Here is a 17,839-nt window from a genome sequence, read left to right as displayed (position 1 = left end):
ACATTTGAATTGGGATCTAAAGGATGGGAAGAAAGAAAGCAGGGGTTCAGTATTCTAGGCTATTCCAAGGGAATAGCACTTATAAAGGCCCTGGGATGGGAAAGAGTTCATTGTGTTCTAGAATAGAGAATAGATAAGGCCCCTGGTCTTGGAGTGTGGTGAGCAAGGTGTAGAGAGTGATCTGAGGTATTGGAAAGGGAGGTTGGGGTGGATGGAGTGGGGCCTCCCTTATAGGTCATGTTAGAGAGTTCACGTTATCTTGCAGATGAAGAGATAATCTGATTTAGGACTGTTTTGGAAGACCTCTACTCTTTTTTTTCTTTCTGTCTTTTCTAGGGCCACACCCACGGCACATGGAGGTTCCCAGGCTAAGGGTCTAATTGAAGCTGTAGCTGCCAGCCTACGCCTGAGCCACAGTAACGCAGAATCCGAGCTGTGTCTGCGACCTACACCATAGCTCACCACAACACCAGATCCTTAACCCACTGAGTGAGGCCAGAGATCAAACTTACAACCTCATGGTTCCTAGTCGGGTTCGTTAACCACTGAGCTGCAAAAGGAACTCCCTGGAAGACCTCCACTCTTGCTCCTGTGTCTTTCCTTAATTTTCACATAGAACACTTCTTTTTTTGGCCGCAATTCATGGCATGTGGAAGTTCCCAGGTCAGGAATCAAACCCTCACCATAGCAGCAACCTGAGCTGCTGCAGTGACAATGCTGGATCCTTAACCCACTGCCCCACAAAAGAATTCTGAGAACACTTCACTTCTGATTCTTCCGGTCACTAAATGTGTGGGGGTGTCCCTCACATCAGGTAGTTCTGTGACACCAGCAGACTGCTGTACAATTTAACAGTTCTTTTTTTTTTTTTTTTTTTTTTTGCTTTCTAGGGCCACACCTGGGGCATATGGAGGTTCCCAGGTCTAGGAGTCGAATTAGCTGTAGCCGCTGGCCTACATCATGGCCACAGCAATGTGGGATCCGAGCCAAGTCTTTGACCTGTACCACAGCACAGCAACTCCGGATACTCAACCCACTGAGTGAAGCCAGGGATTGAACCCACACCCTCAGGGATGCTAGTCGGGTTTATTAACCACTGAACCACGAAGGGAACTCCCTAATTTAAAAATTTCAACACTACCTGGAGATGGCATCAGATCTCACAGGTTAAGGGTCCAGTCCCATAGGACTCCCCCCACCCCTTCAGATGCCAATCACAAGTCTAGGTTGTCACCTGTGTTTCTGACTGACTGGCTGTAAATCAGAGGTTCCCACTTACCCCCTCCTTGCATTGGATCAATTTGCTGCTCATAGAACTCAGAAAAACTGTCTCCCTGTTTGTTGTGAAAGGCTGTGATAAAGGAAGTAGAGGAACATCCTGTTGGGAGGGATGAGTAGGGCAGGGAATGTGGGAAGGGGTGTGGAGCTTCTGTGCCCTTTGGGCTCATGACTCCGGGAAGCTCTTCGAACCCTGTACTTCTGGGATTTTTATGGAGGCTTTATAGCATAGGTGTGATTGATCATTAACTCCATTTCCAGCCTCTCTTCCCTCTTTGGAGAATGGATCCTGTCTTAAATAATGGCGTTTTTTGTTATTTCTTGATTCGGGATAGCTTGGCTCAGTCCTGTGATTTTTTTTCTTATTTTAATTTCATTTATTTATTTTTTTAAAGTGGTGGTGGGCTTCGGTGTGTAGACTGGGAATGGAGCCCAGAGCCAGCTTGTTCCCTCTGGTCTTTCTTTGCCCCCTTTCCTGTAGATGCCCCCTCTTCCCCTCCAAACGGACCATTTTCATTAAGATCAATTTGCAGGGTCTCTGAGACAGCCTAGGGATTGCTGGAGCACAGTTAGACTAGCCTAGTCCTAAGGAAGCAGAAGAAGATGTGGGCATGCTGGGTGGGTGGGAATTTATAAACTTCACTGTTTCTATGGGTGACTTTTTTTTTTCAGTAGCAACAAGGACTTGCCTTCAGTTTACTGGGAAGTATAATAGGACTTTTCTCTAGAAGGTCTCTTCCGGGTCGGAGACAACATTGTTCTTGTTTGTTTCTTAGAAGGCTGGGATATTCTTGTTTCTGAGGAATTCTTTGACTTTCTTGGCTGGAATTCTTCCATGGTTAGGAAGATTAGTTACATTGCTTTCGATTTCAGGTGCAGTTAGTTCAAAATGTATCAGAATTAGGTGGTTGGTCATCTGCTGTTCCTTTGAATTCAAAATAGGAGTTGGAGTAGTTTCACCAAAGTTGTATCCGTCTTTGAAACTTGTTTTCTATGTTCTTTGCAAAATATTAAAATCTTAAAATTTGAAAGGGAAGAGGGAGCTAGAATGCTACACTGGGGATTTTAGTAGAAGTAGCTTTGATACAGTGGGAAAGAACCTGTCAATTTTTTTTTTTTTTTTTTTTTTTGCGGTGCCCACAGCATGTGGAACGTCCCAGGCCGGGGGATCCAATCCACACCACAGCAGTGACCTGAGCCACTGCATTGACAATGCTAGGCCCTTAACCTACTGAACCACAGGGGAATTCCAAACCTGTCAATCTTTAATATATGTAACAGTGAGCTGGTTGTGCTGTATATAGCTTTTACACTAATGTGCTGATGGTCACGCTGTTTTTAGTGAAAGTTGTTGGCTGTAGCCAGCAACTTAAATTTCTTTTTCTTTTCTTTTTTTTTTTAAACAATGGAGGTTCGGTTAAAGAGGAGACTACCCACTCAGTACATATATTGAGGACTGATCACCACTAGGAGCACCACATGGTGTGATAATAAATGCTAACTGCCTACCAGGCCCTGAGAATTATTAGCTGATGACTGTAGGTAATCAGTCAATCATAACTTTATTTAAAACATTCCAGTTCTGCCTTGTTTTCTAGATTCTGATAGTTGGTGGTGGTGTCGCTGGGCTCGCTTCTGCAGGTGCAGCAAAGTCAATGGGTGCGATTGTTCGGGGATTTGACACAAGGTGAGTGCTTTACTAGTGATGGCTGTTAAGGTAAAAACGTTTTGTTTCAGGTGGATGTTATATTTTCCTTAGGCTTTATATATTGAGGCAGCACACTGAAACTGCTCTATAAGCTCTTTTCCATTGAAAAGTTGTTTCCACTTTTTCAAGGTTAACTTCAAAGTGAAAATGTGTTATTTAGTGGGAAAAAAAAATTTAAGGATGTGGGCCAAGTACAGCAGAAATAATTAAAAAAGAATTGCAAACGAGCAACTCATACTTAGTCTTGTATTTTCATGTAGGTTAGCAGTGGCAGCAGAGTTATTTCTATATGGACTTTCTAGCATGTTGCTCTACTGTTTTATGTCTGTTCAGAATGTGTCCATGCACTAGGTAGGGCTTGAACAAAGATGGTGGTGAGTGTGAAGAAAGTGAGTGGCATGGGAGATGCCTTAGAGAGCTGGCTAGGGGGGTGGTGAGGGGGCTTGCTATGCACTGAATGGATGGAAGCAGATAAAGCTTGAGACACTCTGATCAGAGTCATCAAAAGAAAATGTCCACTTTTGAATATATACAGTTCTCTTAAAAATGTGTCTGTAAATGATGATCTCGAGGCCTGTATTAAGGGTCTACAATAACCACCACTTTCCCTTTGATAATCCCCAGGGCTGCAGCTTTGGAGCAGTTCAAGTCTCTGGGTGCTGAGCCCTTAGAGGTAGACCTGAAGGAGTCTGGCGAGGGACAGGGAGGATATGCAAAGGAGATGTCTAAAGAGTTCATTGAGGCCGAAATGAAACTCTTTGCCCAGCAGTGCAAGGAGGTGGACATCCTTATCAGCACGGCCCTTATTCCAGGTGTGTCATTATATCAGTGGTTATCGGTAAAGCACTTTTCCTAACTGTATTTTAAAATGAGAGTGAATAAGTGTTCAGCATTTCATTTCTTTAAGGTTGATTTACTTTCTAGAAAAGGAAAACACACATGAAAGGCAGACAAGACAAAAATCACTGCAGCCCCTGGAGAAAAACAGTCATTAATAATTTGGTGTGTTTTCTTCTAGTCTTTTTTTCTGTGTATTTTTATCTGTGTTCCTCCTAGATCATGTATTCTGTGTGCTATATTACATTTGTAAGCAATTCCCTCTGTTTACACCCTCGATAACTTTGTTTTTAATTGGTTTCTACTCTTTGTTATTAAGATGCTACATTCTTATTGCAGAAAATTCAAACAGGGCTGAGAAATATGAAGAAGTACTCATCTGAAGTTCTGCTGGAGATGCCTGTTATTAACATTTTGATGATCATTTTTCTCTCACGAGAGAGAGAAGGAGACCTTGTGTGTGTGTGTATATATGTATTTATGGAATTTCCAGGATATATTTTTTACAAAGGATATGATACTTTGTCACTTTCTGTTTTTCTTTTTTTTCTTTTTTTTCCCTTTGGCTGTGCCTGAGGCATGTGGAACCCTGGACAGGGATCGAACCCGTACCACAGCAGCGACCCAAACTGCTGTAGTGACAACACTGGATCCTTAACCCACTGCACCACAAGGGAACTCCTATTTTGTCACTTTCTAATTATTTTCTTTGGCAAGTGGGTCTTTTCAACCAAATCATGAGCTCTTTGATGGCAGAAATTTACTTTTTATCCTTTGCAACATCCTCTTCAATAGAATACTTTTGGAGTTCCCGTCGTGGCTCAGTGGTTGACAAATCCGACTAGGAACCATGAGGTTGTAGGTTCGATCCCTGGCCTTGCTCAGTGGGTTAAGGATCCGGCGTTGCCATGAGCTGTGGTGTAGGTTGCAGACATGGCTCGGATCCCGAGTTGCTGTTGCTGTGGCATAGGCTGGTGGCTACAGCTCCGATTGGACCCCTAGCCAGGGAACCTCCATATGCCATGGGAGCGGCCCAAGAAATGGCAAAAAGACCAAAAAAAAAAAAAAAGATTACTTTTTACTTGAGAGATGATTGATGTTAAACCTGGCAGCATTTATGAATCAGTAAATAGGAGCTTAATCTAGTAAGATTTGGGAATGAAGAAACTCTCCACCTCTTATGTTCCTACCTCTTCTCTTGTCCTTTCCTTCTGTTATTGACTAATGAATGCCATGCTGACTCTGATTTTTTTTTTTTTTTCCTTTTCTAAAATAAAGTGGGCCAGATAATGAGAGCTCACAGGGTTCAGGTTACTTGTGTTTGCTCCTTCTAAAGGAGCCTTGCTTTTTCTAGAGAACTGTGGAAAATTAGAAGTAGCTTTGTCATGAAGTTACGGGAAAGAAGTTCTCTTTTGCCTCCCTGCCTGAAATCTGGCTAATATCCACCCAAAGGAAGGAAGTCGATTGTCATCACATCTATGAGCTTGTGGGGGAAAACGGGCCTCCCTGGCTCTTCTTTCTGTCCTCTGTTTACCCAGGTGATGCCTGATAGGCGAGCTGCTCTCTCTGGACGCCCCCATCCCACTGGAGCTGGCTAGATGAACCAGACAGGCAAGGAGGTTAATGTAGAAGAGTTGGCCCATAGAAGAACCTCTGTGTGTAGAAGTGAGTCCAGGCTTGGCTACTGGAGGTGGAGGCAGAACAGACAAGGAAGGTAGAAGTGAGTCCAGGCTTGGCTACTGGAGGTGGAGGCAGAACAGACAAGGAAGGGCCCTGCCAACCACGGTCAGACCCTTTAACAAACAGTGGCAGGAGAGCACTTTAGGATTCATCCTTTCCTTTTATGGCAGTGGTTCCTGGCTCAGTTGTTGCAAAAGTGGCTTCGCAGAAGAGGGTGTGGAGCCTTTGCTGTAACTTTCTGACCTTTGAAAGGTGGCTGCTTGTTGGAGAGAGGAGTTACCAGCTCACTGGATACAACAAGTGGCCAGTAGAGGGTGCCAGAGCATTTACTCATGTAGTAAATGAGGCGCCCATGAAGCAAGAGTTGGTCAAATCATTCTCTTAAAGTACTGAGGATAATTTGGACACAGTATAGAGAGTTATTATTGATTATAAAGCTCAAAGTAAGTGATAGACCTCAAGACTTCTTATATAAAACACATGTGGACTTTTAGGACCTATGCCCTTATAATGTCATATTTTTTGTTGTTGTTGTTGTTGCTATTTCTTGGGCCGCTCCCGCAGCATATGGAGGTTCCCAGGCTAGGGGTTGAATCAGAGCTGTAGCCACCGGCCTATGCCAGAGCCACAGCAACATGGGATCCTAGCCACGTCTGCAACCTACACCACAGCTCACAGCAGCGCCGGATCGTTAACCCACTGAGCAAGGGCAGGGACCGAACCCGCAACCTCATGGTTCCTAGTCGGATTCATTAACCACTGCGCCACGACGGGAACTCCCATATTTTTTAAAAGTAGTTTATAGTAAGTGTACATTAGCAACAGGTCACATTATATGGTAGTCTTAAGACTTGCTGAAGAAGTTTTACTCATATGTTCCTCTGAGTCTTTCCTATTTTTGGTCTTTTCAGAAGCCATCTGCTCAGAGTACTTTAAATTTGCACAAAGTCCTTGACCGGTGGATTGACCCAGGGCTCACACTCAGAAGGCTGGTCTGAAAAGGACTTTTTTTTTTTTTTTTTTCTTTTTTGGGCCGCACCCGAGGCATATGGGAGTCCTCAGGCTAGGGGCAGAATTGGAGCTATAGCTGTTGGCCTACACCACAGCCCCAGCAATGCCAGATCCGAGCCGTGTCTGCAACCACACCATAGCTCATGGTAATGCCGGATCCTTGACCCACTGAGTGAGGCTGTGGATCGAACCCATGTCCTTGTGGATACCAGTCGGATTTGTTACTATTGAGCCACAATGGGTACTGAAAAGGACTTTGTTACTTTTTTGGTAAGTCCCCCCAGAGAGAAAAACGAATTGGAATACTATAAGAAAGAAGATGTTCTTTCTAAAGGTCTTTCATATCCCAGAGGATGGAAACCTGAAAACATGAACATTTAAAAAAAAAAAAAAGAAACGATTATATAAAGGTATAAATGCCCTTTGAAAAAGTGTCCTTGGCATTGTACCCTTACTGCTGTTTGTCCTGAGCCTTTGCATGGGTCACCTGATGGTGTGTTTTGCTCCTGTAAGACTCTTGGAGCAGAAGTTGTTCTAAAGTTTTCCTTGAGTGGATCCAAAGGGGATTAAGTCAAATATCAGAAATTCTCCAGGGTGAGGTTCCTTAGACTGAGATCCTTCTCGTGAGTATTCTGAAGCCCTGGCATGGATAAGAGTGTTGACAGAGGGACACAGGCAGTTAATTAGCTTCAGGTAGCAATCCTGTGGGGTTGGTAAATTTCACTCTTCCTAGGCACATGTCAGTCAGTGGGCCTGAACAAACAAAAACATTGTTCTTAGGCCGATTGTAGTTGGGCTGAAATATTTCTGTTGCTAGCTAGTCATTATGCTGCCTGGTACCTTGTACCATATACTTGTGCCATCACCTAGGCCCCCTCGATTGGGTTGGGTGATGGGTTAAGGGCTGGGATTTCACTTAGTGCAGGTAACTTCAAGTTAGGGCACAGCTGACAGTCTCCCTTTGGGGTGCAGTGTGCACCAGGGAAAGCTCCCCACCTCCCTGTTCAGTTCTGTGCCCTTTACGGTTACTGTTCAAAAGTACGGCAGCCCCGTTTTCTGGCTGTGTTCAGATTGTGCTCATCATCTTTTCCACTAAACCTCTTAAGACATGGGAAATTTTTCAGCTTCCTGTTATTCTAGAACCCTTTCAGAAGGACTTTTCACAGAGTTGGAATATTTAATCTGGGAGAGGCTGAATCAATTGGAAATCTGATCAGTAAATTAGGGATGGGATTGTATCGGTCAGGTGAGGAGAAATCACAGTGGTTTAGCACTGACTGTGTGTCAGGCAAATTGTGCCTAAATTCCTGTGAGAATAAGGAGTTCTATTGGGCACATGTAAAGTCTACCCTGATGCAAAACAACCTTCTCCATTTAGAACCTTTCCTGATGATCCCTTGATTAAAGATCGTAAGCATCATAGGGTCATCTCACTTTCCTGTGCTCCCCTTCCCCACCTCAGGTCCTGCCCTCATTTTGTAACTGAATCATCACTACTGGGAAGCCTGAGGTTTTGTTTAGTAATGGCAGTAATTTGGACCACCTGAGTTCTCAGCATCATTAGATAAAGGCTTCTAAAGTCATCAGGATTGGACCCCATTCCCTCCCTCCCCCAACCTGTGCTCTAAATTTTGCACCCCCCTGGTACAAAATTGCTTTGCAGTTTCTAGTCCCGAGTTAGCTTTTGGGTCTCATGTTAAACTAATTTCTTGCTCCCTGGGTCTGATTTCGGTCATGCTGGCTACCGCTATCTCCACAGAGGCCAAGGACTTCAGGCCTTGCACATATTGTTCCTTCTCTCTGGAATGATGCCCCTGCCCTTCTCTGCCTTTTGAGGTCCTACTGAACCCAGTAGTTTATAGCTTCTGCCATCTCCGACTCCATAGTGAACACCCTTTTCTTCTGCAGTCTTAGCATTGCCTTTGCCTCAGATTCTGGTAGTTCTCAGGCTCACTGCCCTTTAGTTGCCCTATGTCCCTGTGCAGACAGCAGGGTTGCGTGGCTTACCTCTGCCATGGAGGCTGTTTACCAGAGAGCCCTGTACACAGCAGTGGCTCAGCAAAATGTTCCTGAGCTCATGGGGGTGCCTTCCTTGGGTCTCAGTTGGTTCAGTCCCTGCTACTTTTCCAGTGCTATCCAAGGAAAGGGAGAGACAACACTCTTGGATGGAGACTCTGCAGAGGCTAATTTAAGATTGGGAAGCCAGTTTTCTTATATTTTCAAAACTGGGACACTTGTTCCATTTGCAGTTTGAGATGATTAGCTCTTGGTAAATAGAATTAAGAAGTAGTGGGAAGCTCTGTTCAGGAGTTAGAAAGTGTCTTATCAGCCAGGAGGGAAGATAGTCATTCACTGCTTGATTATAATACCTTAGGCCATATATACTTGGACCTCTTTTTAGGCACAATCCAGATTAGGTACTTTTAATTTTTATCTGTACCAGATAGGGTCTGTGGAATACACCCCTCCAGGGACCTTGTGGTAATTATGCATGACTCTGGAGAATTGGGAGGGGGTGTTTTCCCTTGATATGCAAGGGCCTTATACAAATGAGACCAAACCTGAGGGATCTCAGTCTCCTGAAAAATCAACACTGGTTCTCTATCTGATGTTGCTTGTCTCTTTAAACCCATCTTTTGTAAGGAGTAGAAATATAGTACAGAGGAAAAACTTTCCACAGTAATTTTCAAACTTGTTCTTCTAAGCAAGAGAATAATTAATATAGTGATATACTCCTCACTTGTGAAATTCCACAAAGGTCCTCTTGTTTTGATGTCTATACAAGGTTTTTCCCTAAAGTAAAGATTTCTTTTTCAGATTTTGTTCTTTTTATTCTATAAGCATCGTGATCTTATAGGACAGAACTGTATAGATGAGTGATTTCCAATTTTTTGAATTAACTTTTTTTAACTGACTAATCTGATTCATCTACCATCCTTCCTTTCCTTAAGGTCATTGTGTGATTGTATGGAATTTTGTAATGTTGCTTGTTCAAAGTTTCATTTGTTTTGGGAATTTTGAAGGACAGAGAGAAATACTTAAATGTTGCAACATTAAGGGTTGGTAACCACAGGCTGTATACAAACCTCTTGGTAGCTTTCAACACAGACAGGGCAACTTGTCATCAAGAGGAATATGCCAGAATTTTGGAGTTTTCCGTTGCTATTTATCAGGCTTGACTTTTAAGACTATGTTTGAGCACACTTAGTAACTGGGCCAAATTTAACAAATATCCTGTTAGGAAGATTAATGGCACAGAATTATCTTCTGATTTGGTCTGTTATTTCTCCCAAAGTATGTTGCAAGATGGGGAAGCATTGTGCTCTCCTCCCTGGCAATCCCTGAGTTCAAAAGGATTGGGAGGCCGAGGCTGTCTCAGGTGAACCAATAGAGTTCCAGCTACAGTCAGCACTTCCACATGCACCTCTGTTCTTCCTTCTTTCCACTTTCCTTTTACTTTTTTTTGTGTCTCAGTATTAGTTAGGGTGGTCCAGGGGTGACTGAGTTCACCCCAGAGCTCAGATATCATAGAAACTTACTTCTTGCTCAGTTCCTGGTTATAGGTGGTTGACACATTGCAGGGCAGTTTTCTTTCATGTGATCATCTGGGGATTCAGATACAACAATCTTGCCATCATCGTTATGAGGCTGTGAGGGTCACTCAGGGTACTGTCTCTGTTGCAGAAGGAAAAGGGACACGGAGGAGTGTGTGTGTGTGGCATGCCAGGAAGTGGCACACACCACCCCTGTTCACGTTTCTTCTGCTATAGACTTAGCCAAACCAAACTATGGAGGAAGCTGGGAATTGTTGCCTGCCTGTGTGCCCAGGAATAAGAGAACGTTGTGTTAATTTGCTAAGGCTACCATAACAAAATCTCAAAGACTGGGGGTCTTAAGCAACAGAAATTTATTTTCTCACAGTCTAGAGGCTAGAATTCCAAGGTCAAGGTGTTGGCAGGTTTGGTTTCTTCTGAGGCTTCTCTCCTGGGATTGTGATTGGTCCTTTACTTGGTGTGTCCTCATATGGTCTTGGTGTCTTTTTTAGTGTCCACATTTTTCTCTTGTTTTAAGGATACCAGTCAGATTGGATTAGGACCCACCCCAAGGGCCTCATTTAATGTAATCCCTCTCTCTCTCTCTTTTTTTTTTTTTTTGTTAGGGCTGCACATATGGCATATGGCATGTGTAAGTTCCCAAGCCAGGGATTGAACCCCTGCTGCAGTTGTGACCTGTGCTATAGCTGTGGCAACACTGGATCCTTAACCCGCTATGCCACAAGGGAATTTCTTCATCTGAATTTTTTGAAGGTATCGTTTCATTAAGGCTTTTTGTCAATTAATCTCATTCTGACCTAAGTTTTATGCGTTGGGAAATAGTATTATTTCTATTTTTAAAAAAGCCTCTTAATTACTTTATAAAGAAATGTATAATAAATATTCACTACTTCAATTTTTTTTTTTTTTTAGGGATTTTGGTAGGTAATATACATCTAAATGTGTATGGGAGACAGTTCTCCTGTGGTCTAGCTGGTTAAGGATCTGGTGTTGTCATTGCATGGGCTTGGGTTGCTGCTGTGGCTCAAGTTTGATCCCTGGCCAGGAAACTTCCTTATGCCACAGACTCTGCCAAAAAAAAAAAAAAAACCCCACACAAAACGTATATGGGAGGGAACACAAAGAATGGTATACATAAGAATATTATGCATTTCCTTTCTGTGCTATCATTTACGTTTAGTAGGTTATTTTTCTTTTTTGAGAATTCTCATAGCTTATGAAACCATGGTAAGGCCTTGACAGATTTTTGACAAGAATTTTATCTATACAGAATTTTACAGCTATGGCAGGTAAAATATTCAGATAATCTTTGAAAAATTTTAATGTGTTCTTTAATTATTAGATGGAAGCTTGTTTTTAGGTTTCTTCTTTAAATAGTTCTTTAGGGATTTCTCTAATCTGCTAAAACATGCTGTTGACTAATCATATTTCATACTTTTTTACATTTAGAAATATCTCAAGGCATCCAATTTGTAAAAGCCAAGTTTTTCCTGGTCTTTCTCTCTGGTTCCTATACAGATAATTAGGCAGAGAAAATTTCCCTCTGGTTCCAAGGGTAGAGCTCACATGTAAAGACTCTTGATCGACTGTTTAAGCTCAGGTTGGAATCTCCGTGTTCATGAACACAGCCTCTCTGGTGATAATAGAGATGGAGGAATTTTATCTGTATGTTACTCTGTGTACCACAGGGCTGTTAAATCAGAGACTTATGCTTATGGATCTATGGATCAATCGTTCAATAGTTTCTTGACACACAGAATCTGTTAAATAATCAGTTATCTTTTTTCACATGTATACATATATGTGTGAAATCATTTTATCCTCATTGGTGACATCTTTATAGCTAAAGACCCAATATTTTAACCCCATCCGTGATTTTGAAATTTGAAAAAAGTCTTGGTGTGTATCAGTTAGGATGCCTGTGGCTGACAGAAACAGAAATTCCAACCCAATATGCCTTAAACAAGAAAAGAGATTTGTGGAGTTATGAGAAAAGCCCAGTTTTAACTGGGTAGTTGTGTGCCAGGGCCTTTGTTGTGCTCCTGTGTATTCTCCCAGCTTTGCCCCCTTAGTTGGCTTCATCCTGAGTGGTAACAGACATCAGCAGCTTCAGACCTCCCATTTACACAACATCTGGAGGACAAGACAAGCCAGTTCTGATGGCTCCCTCTTGAAAAGCAAGGAACTTTGTCTTCAGAAGCCCTTAGCACACTTTCCCTCATTTTTATTGGCCTTAATTTTGTTACATGCATGCCCACCTCTGAACTAATCTATGTAGGCAGGGCAATGAGATGCCCTGTGGCTTACACCTGGGTTTCTTTTTTTTTTTTCTTTCTTTTTCTTTTTAGGGCTGTACCTGTGGCATATGGAAGTTCCCAGGCTGGGGTGAGTCAGAGCTGCAGCTGCCGGTCTATGCCACGGCCACAGCAGTGCGGGATCTGAGCTGCGTCCACAACCTACACCACAGCTAATAGCAACGCTGGATCCTTAACCCACTGAGTGAGGCCATTGGTTGAACCTGCATCCTCGTGGATACTGGTTGGGTTCATTAACACTGAGCCAAAATGGGAACTCCTACACCTGGGTTTCTGAACTGGTCATCAAAAAGGGGATAAGTTAACCTGTAGGCCGGTCAGGCCCACTTATGGAACTGTTTCAGATCTTTTTTTTTTTTTTTGTCTTTTTGTATTTTTAGGGCCACACTTGTGGCATGTGGAGGTTTCCAGGCTAGGGTCTAATTGGAGCTGTAGCCGCCGGCCAATGTCAGAGCCACAGCAATGCAGGATCTGAGCCTGGTCTGTAACCTACACCACAGCTCATGGCAATGGTGCAGGATCCTTAATCCACTGAGCAAGGCCAGGGATCAAACCCACAACCTCATGGTTCCTAGTCAGATTCGTTAACCACTGAGCCATGACAGGAACTCCTCAGGTCATTTTTCCTGAAGTTCATGGACTGCATGGAGAAAACAGAAATCAGAGTAGTGATAGGAGGATGCTGGTGAACATCAGTGCTCAGTGTGAAATTGTGTTCTTAGGATGACATTTCTTAATGTGTAAATATCATAGTTCAGAATGTCTTTACATGCTCTATCTTGCATTGAGTCAATGTATAGTATTGTGTGTGTGACATTTAAAATTATTCCTGTCTTCCTAGTGCTTGTTCATGAGAAGTCTAATTTGGTTTGGATAAGTATATTCTACAATCGATATTATTATTATTACTTTTTGTTTTTTTTGCCTTTTCTAGGGATTCTCTCACAGCATATGGAGGTTCCTAGGCTAGGGGTCTAATCGGAGCTGTAGCCCCCGGCCTATGCCACAGCCACAGCAACTCGGAATCTGAGCTGTGTCTGCAACCTACACCACAGCTCATGGCAATGCCAGATCCTTAACCCACTGAGTGAGGCCAGGGATTGAACCCGCAACTTCATGGTTCCTAGTCGGATTCGTTAACCACTGAGCCACGACGGGAACTCCGACAATTTATATTATTATTAAAAAATTTTTTTACTGTAGTTGATTTACGATGTTCTGTCAATTTCTGCTGTACAGGCAAAGCTACCCAGTTATACATATTTTTTCACATTATCCTCCATCATGTACCATCACAACTGATTAGATATAGTTCCCTGTGCTATACATCAGGATCTTATTGCTTATTCCCTCCAAATGCAGTAGTTTGCATCCACTAACCCCAGATTCCCAGTTCATCCCATTCCCTCCCCCTCCTCCTTGGCAACCACAAATCTGTTCTCCAAGTCCATGACTTTGTTTCTTTCCTGTAGATAGGTTCACTTGTGCCACATATTAGATCCCAAGTATAAGTGATATCATATGGTATTTGTCTTTCTCCTTCTGACTTACGTCACTTAGTATGAGAGTCTCTAGTTGCATCCGTGTTGCTGCAAATGGTATTAATTTGTTCTTTTTATGGCTGAGTAGTATTCCATTGTATATATGTACCACATATATCTTCTTAATCTGTTCATCTGTCATTGGACATTTAGGTTGTTTCCATATCTTGGCTATTGTGAAAGTGCTGCAATGAACATATGGGTGCGTGTGTCTATTTCAAGGAAAGTTTTGTCTGGATATACACCCAGGAGTGGGATTGCTGGGTCATATGATAGTTCTATATTTAGTTTTCTGGGGTACCTCCATACTGTTTTCCATAGTGGTTGTACTAAGTTACATTCCTACCAACACTGTAGGAGAGTTTCCTTTTCTCCACATCCTCTCCAGCATTTGTTATTTGTGGACTTTCTAATGATGGCCATTCTGACTGGTGTGAGATAGTACCTCATTGTAGTTTTGATTTGCATTTCTCTGATAATTAGTGATGTTGAGCATTTTTTCATGTGCCTGTTGGGCATCTATATATCTTCTTTGAAGAAATGTCTGTTCAGGTCTTTGCCCATTTTTCAATTAGGTTGTTTGTTTCTTTGCTATTGAGTTGTATGAGTTGTTTGTATGTTTTGGAGATGAGGCCCTTGTCAATTTCATTGTTTGAAACTATTTTCTCCCATCCCATAGGTTGTTTTTTTCTTTGTTTTATGGTTTCTTTTGCTGTGCAAAAGCTTGTAAGTTTGATTAGGTCCCATTTTTTTGTTTTGTTTTGTTTTTATTTCTATTGCTTTGGGAGACTGACCTAAGAAAACATTTGTACGGTTGATGTCAGAGAATGTTTTGCCTATGTTCTCTGCTAGGAGCTTTATGGTGTCTTGTTTTATGTTTAAGTCTTTAAGCCATTTTGAGTTTATTTTTGTGCATGGTGTGAGGGTATTCCAATTTGTATTATTAGTCTCTTTGGTACGATATTGTTAAATATACCACGTTCTTGTTAAAGAGGAAAGTTTTTTTTTTTGAGCCTGCCTAACTTGACACTTTACAGGCCAGGAAGTGTGGAATTTCCCCATCTGATTACATGCTATTGAATAATTCCAATAAATAATACTAAATGCTCTTTGGAATCATTGTAAAATTTTGTGGTGAACCCTTTTCATCCTGGTGTCTTGTTGTTAATATTTTTAGTAGTTTCCTCTTAATTTCATTTGCTTGCTTCCTTCCTTCCTTTTGTGTGGTTAGGGTTGTCTTTAAGGGCTTGATTCTTTTCCCAGTAAGATAGAATCTATGAATTTATTGATTTCAGATGATCATGTTAGACTTGATTTAGAGAGGTATAGTATTTTGCAAAACTTCCCAGTAAATCTTTAGCCATTGGTATTTAGTTTAAGCTAAACCTCTCTTTTTGACTTTAGTGTTGTAAAGGCCTGTGATGTATTCTTTTGCCATATAGCAATAGGTTGTTGAAGCTATATTTAGAAATAAGCAATTTTTCTAGAAGTTTAGAATTCTAATACTTTAAAAACTACATCTTGGTATTCACTTAATGAGAAAACACATGAGTTGGAAAAGATACTGTGAGTTCCATCACATTTCAGAAAGATTTATATGAATCACAGCCGTATGTGCATACATCTAGAAGTAGTGCAACATGTGTGAGGCATTTTTTCCGTCTGCAGTCAATTCTTGGTGCACAGAGATTCAAGGATACCTTATGCTAATCTATAATGCCTCTCCTCACCCCCCAATAACGGCCAACCAATTGGGAAATTCTACAATTAAAATTTTTAGATGAGTGCTATAAATATCTCAGGTATTAAACTGATAAAATTGTTTGCTAACCTTTGAATGCAGCCTCTTTCAGTCCTACAGTATTAGACTTTAGAGCCAAAAATTTTCCTTCCCCATCTAGCCTGCACATGGTAGGCACTAAATAAGTATTAGTTGAGTCAATGACTGGATAAATATTTGAATGATGGCCATGAGTGCGTGATGTCCTACCACTATTGTGGCAAAAAAAATCTTACTCTTTGTGTTTTCATTTCTTTCTTTTTTGACTACACCCATGGCATGAGGAAGTTCCTGGGCCAGGGATTGAACCTGAGCCACAGTTGTAGCCTCTACCGCAGTGCTGGATCTTTAATCTGCTGTGCCACAAGGGAACTCCCAATACTCATATTTCTTTGATTCTTACTGAAGGTGAACTTTTTTTCTCATTTGGTTGTTACCATTCTCTTTGAATGGGCCATTTGTATTTGCTATTTATCTATTAGGATCTTAGTGTTTTGTTTTTATTTAAATTTCCATGAGCTTTTTATTATGTTAATTTTTCATGTTTATGTTTTTTTGAGGATAGTAATATATACATTTTTCATATTTAAATCTGTTGATGTTTTTCCTTTGTAGTTTTCTGCCTTGCTGTCTGTTTAGGAGGTACTTTTCAATCCAAAGATGAGAGCTATTCACCAAGGTTTTCCTTTTTTTCTTTTCTTTATGGGTTGATTGTCTACTTTTATAATTAATTCTGACTTACAGAGTTCAGAGTTTAGTTTGAAGTATGATATTCGGGTAGATTCCCCACCCCCTGCAAACCTAACTAATCATCTTATTCCTTTTGTTCCTTCCATTTCCACACTCACTATGCATTACATTTTTATCATAGTAGGCCATCAGGGTTAAGATAGTACTTTGAAATTTTCTTCTCAGTCTTTCCTTCTCTTGACCTCATCTTTTGAGGATTTGCTCATTTGGAATTTTTATGTACTACTCTACTCCTCTTTTGGCCCTATTTTTTTTTTTTAACTTCTGTTTTTAATTTGCATCTCTGCACTTTTCAGAATTTTCAAAAAATTAATCCACATGTGAGTGCTTAAAGGCAGCTGCCCTGTTATGTTCAACATTGTATTCCCTGTAGCCCCTATTGTATTTTTAAAAGTATAACATTCAAGCTCTTCTAGAAAACTCAGAAGATAAGGAAAGCACAAAGAAGAAAATAAATTATTCTTAGCCTTACCACTCAAAGATATCCTGATATTATTAAGTATTATACTCTATAGAATTTACTAGGAACTCTCCAGTATATGTAATATTTTCTGTATGTTTATATATATGCATTTGAAACATACACATATACTTATTTTTTTTTTTTTTTTTTTTACTGAATAGGAATATCCTATATATAACTATTGTTGTGTGCTTTTTACTTACAATAGTGTCTTTCTTCTGTGGCTTAAGTATATATTTTTAAATTTACTCTTCAATTATTTAGCTAAGTAAAATACTCTATGTAAAAGAAAATGGTATCCTTTCAAAAGTGGTTGAATTTTAGAGTGATAGTAGGGACAGAACCCTTGATAGCTCCGTTACAATGTGTGTCTTTGCAGGTGTGTATTTGATATTGTGTCAACCACTGCATAATTTGTGAAGCTTGAATAAGTAAAATCAAAGAAGAGAAATAGGTGGTACATTGGATATTTGCTAGGATCCTGAATGATTTGGGCCACTTGATGTCTTAGAAAGTGAGCAGAAACAGATCCAGAGTCTGATCCTTAGATGCAAGTATCTCAGAAAGAGGAAGGAACCCAGAATTGCTAGGGCAGGAGAAATCAGTTGGCTGCCAACTCAACTTTGTGAGGTCAGTGGCCGTAGAGTTGGTGTAGTTAGAGAAGTCAGAGGGAGTGGACCTGAATACAAATCGGATGTAGTGAAAGGAGTAGTTGAAGGCATATCCACTAAGCCTGGAGGGTTATAAGGAAGGTGGGAGGGAAGGTGGGAGGAAAGGCTAACAAATGAGAGGCTGGTTAATAGAGAAGAGGCTCCGGGCCAGAGGTGGGAGGGTGATGACAGCTTGAAAAATTCTTATGTTTGGTGCTTTATCCTCTATGTAAGACTTAGTCAATAATTTAAAATGTGGAATATCTCCTAAG

The 17,839-nt window shown here is 41.2% G+C and overlaps 1 protein-coding gene across 5 annotated transcripts in view; it reads left to right on the top strand.

Moving 5' to 3' along the window:
• Positions 1–17,839, top strand: part of NNT (nicotinamide nucleotide transhydrogenase) — an 89,154-nt gene that overhangs the window by 20,194 nt on the left and 51,121 nt on the right. For all 5 annotated transcript variants that reach the window (XM_047764214.1, XM_047764250.1, XM_047764395.1 and 2 more), the window contains exons 6-7: positions 2,877–2,965; positions 3,611–3,798. In XM_047764214.1, coding sequence (XP_047620170.1) covers positions 2,877–2,965; positions 3,611–3,798 — 277 coding nt within the window. The remainder of the gene's footprint in view (positions 1–2,876; positions 2,966–3,610; positions 3,799–17,839) is intronic.

The sequence above is a fragment of the Phacochoerus africanus genome, chromosome 1, assembly GCF_016906955.1.
Source record: "Phacochoerus africanus isolate WHEZ1 chromosome 1, ROS_Pafr_v1, whole genome shotgun sequence".
In the NCBI taxonomy this organism is placed as follows: Eukaryota; Metazoa; Chordata; class Mammalia; order Artiodactyla; family Suidae; genus Phacochoerus; species Phacochoerus africanus.
This window is presented reverse-complemented; position numbering and strand designations above follow the sequence as displayed.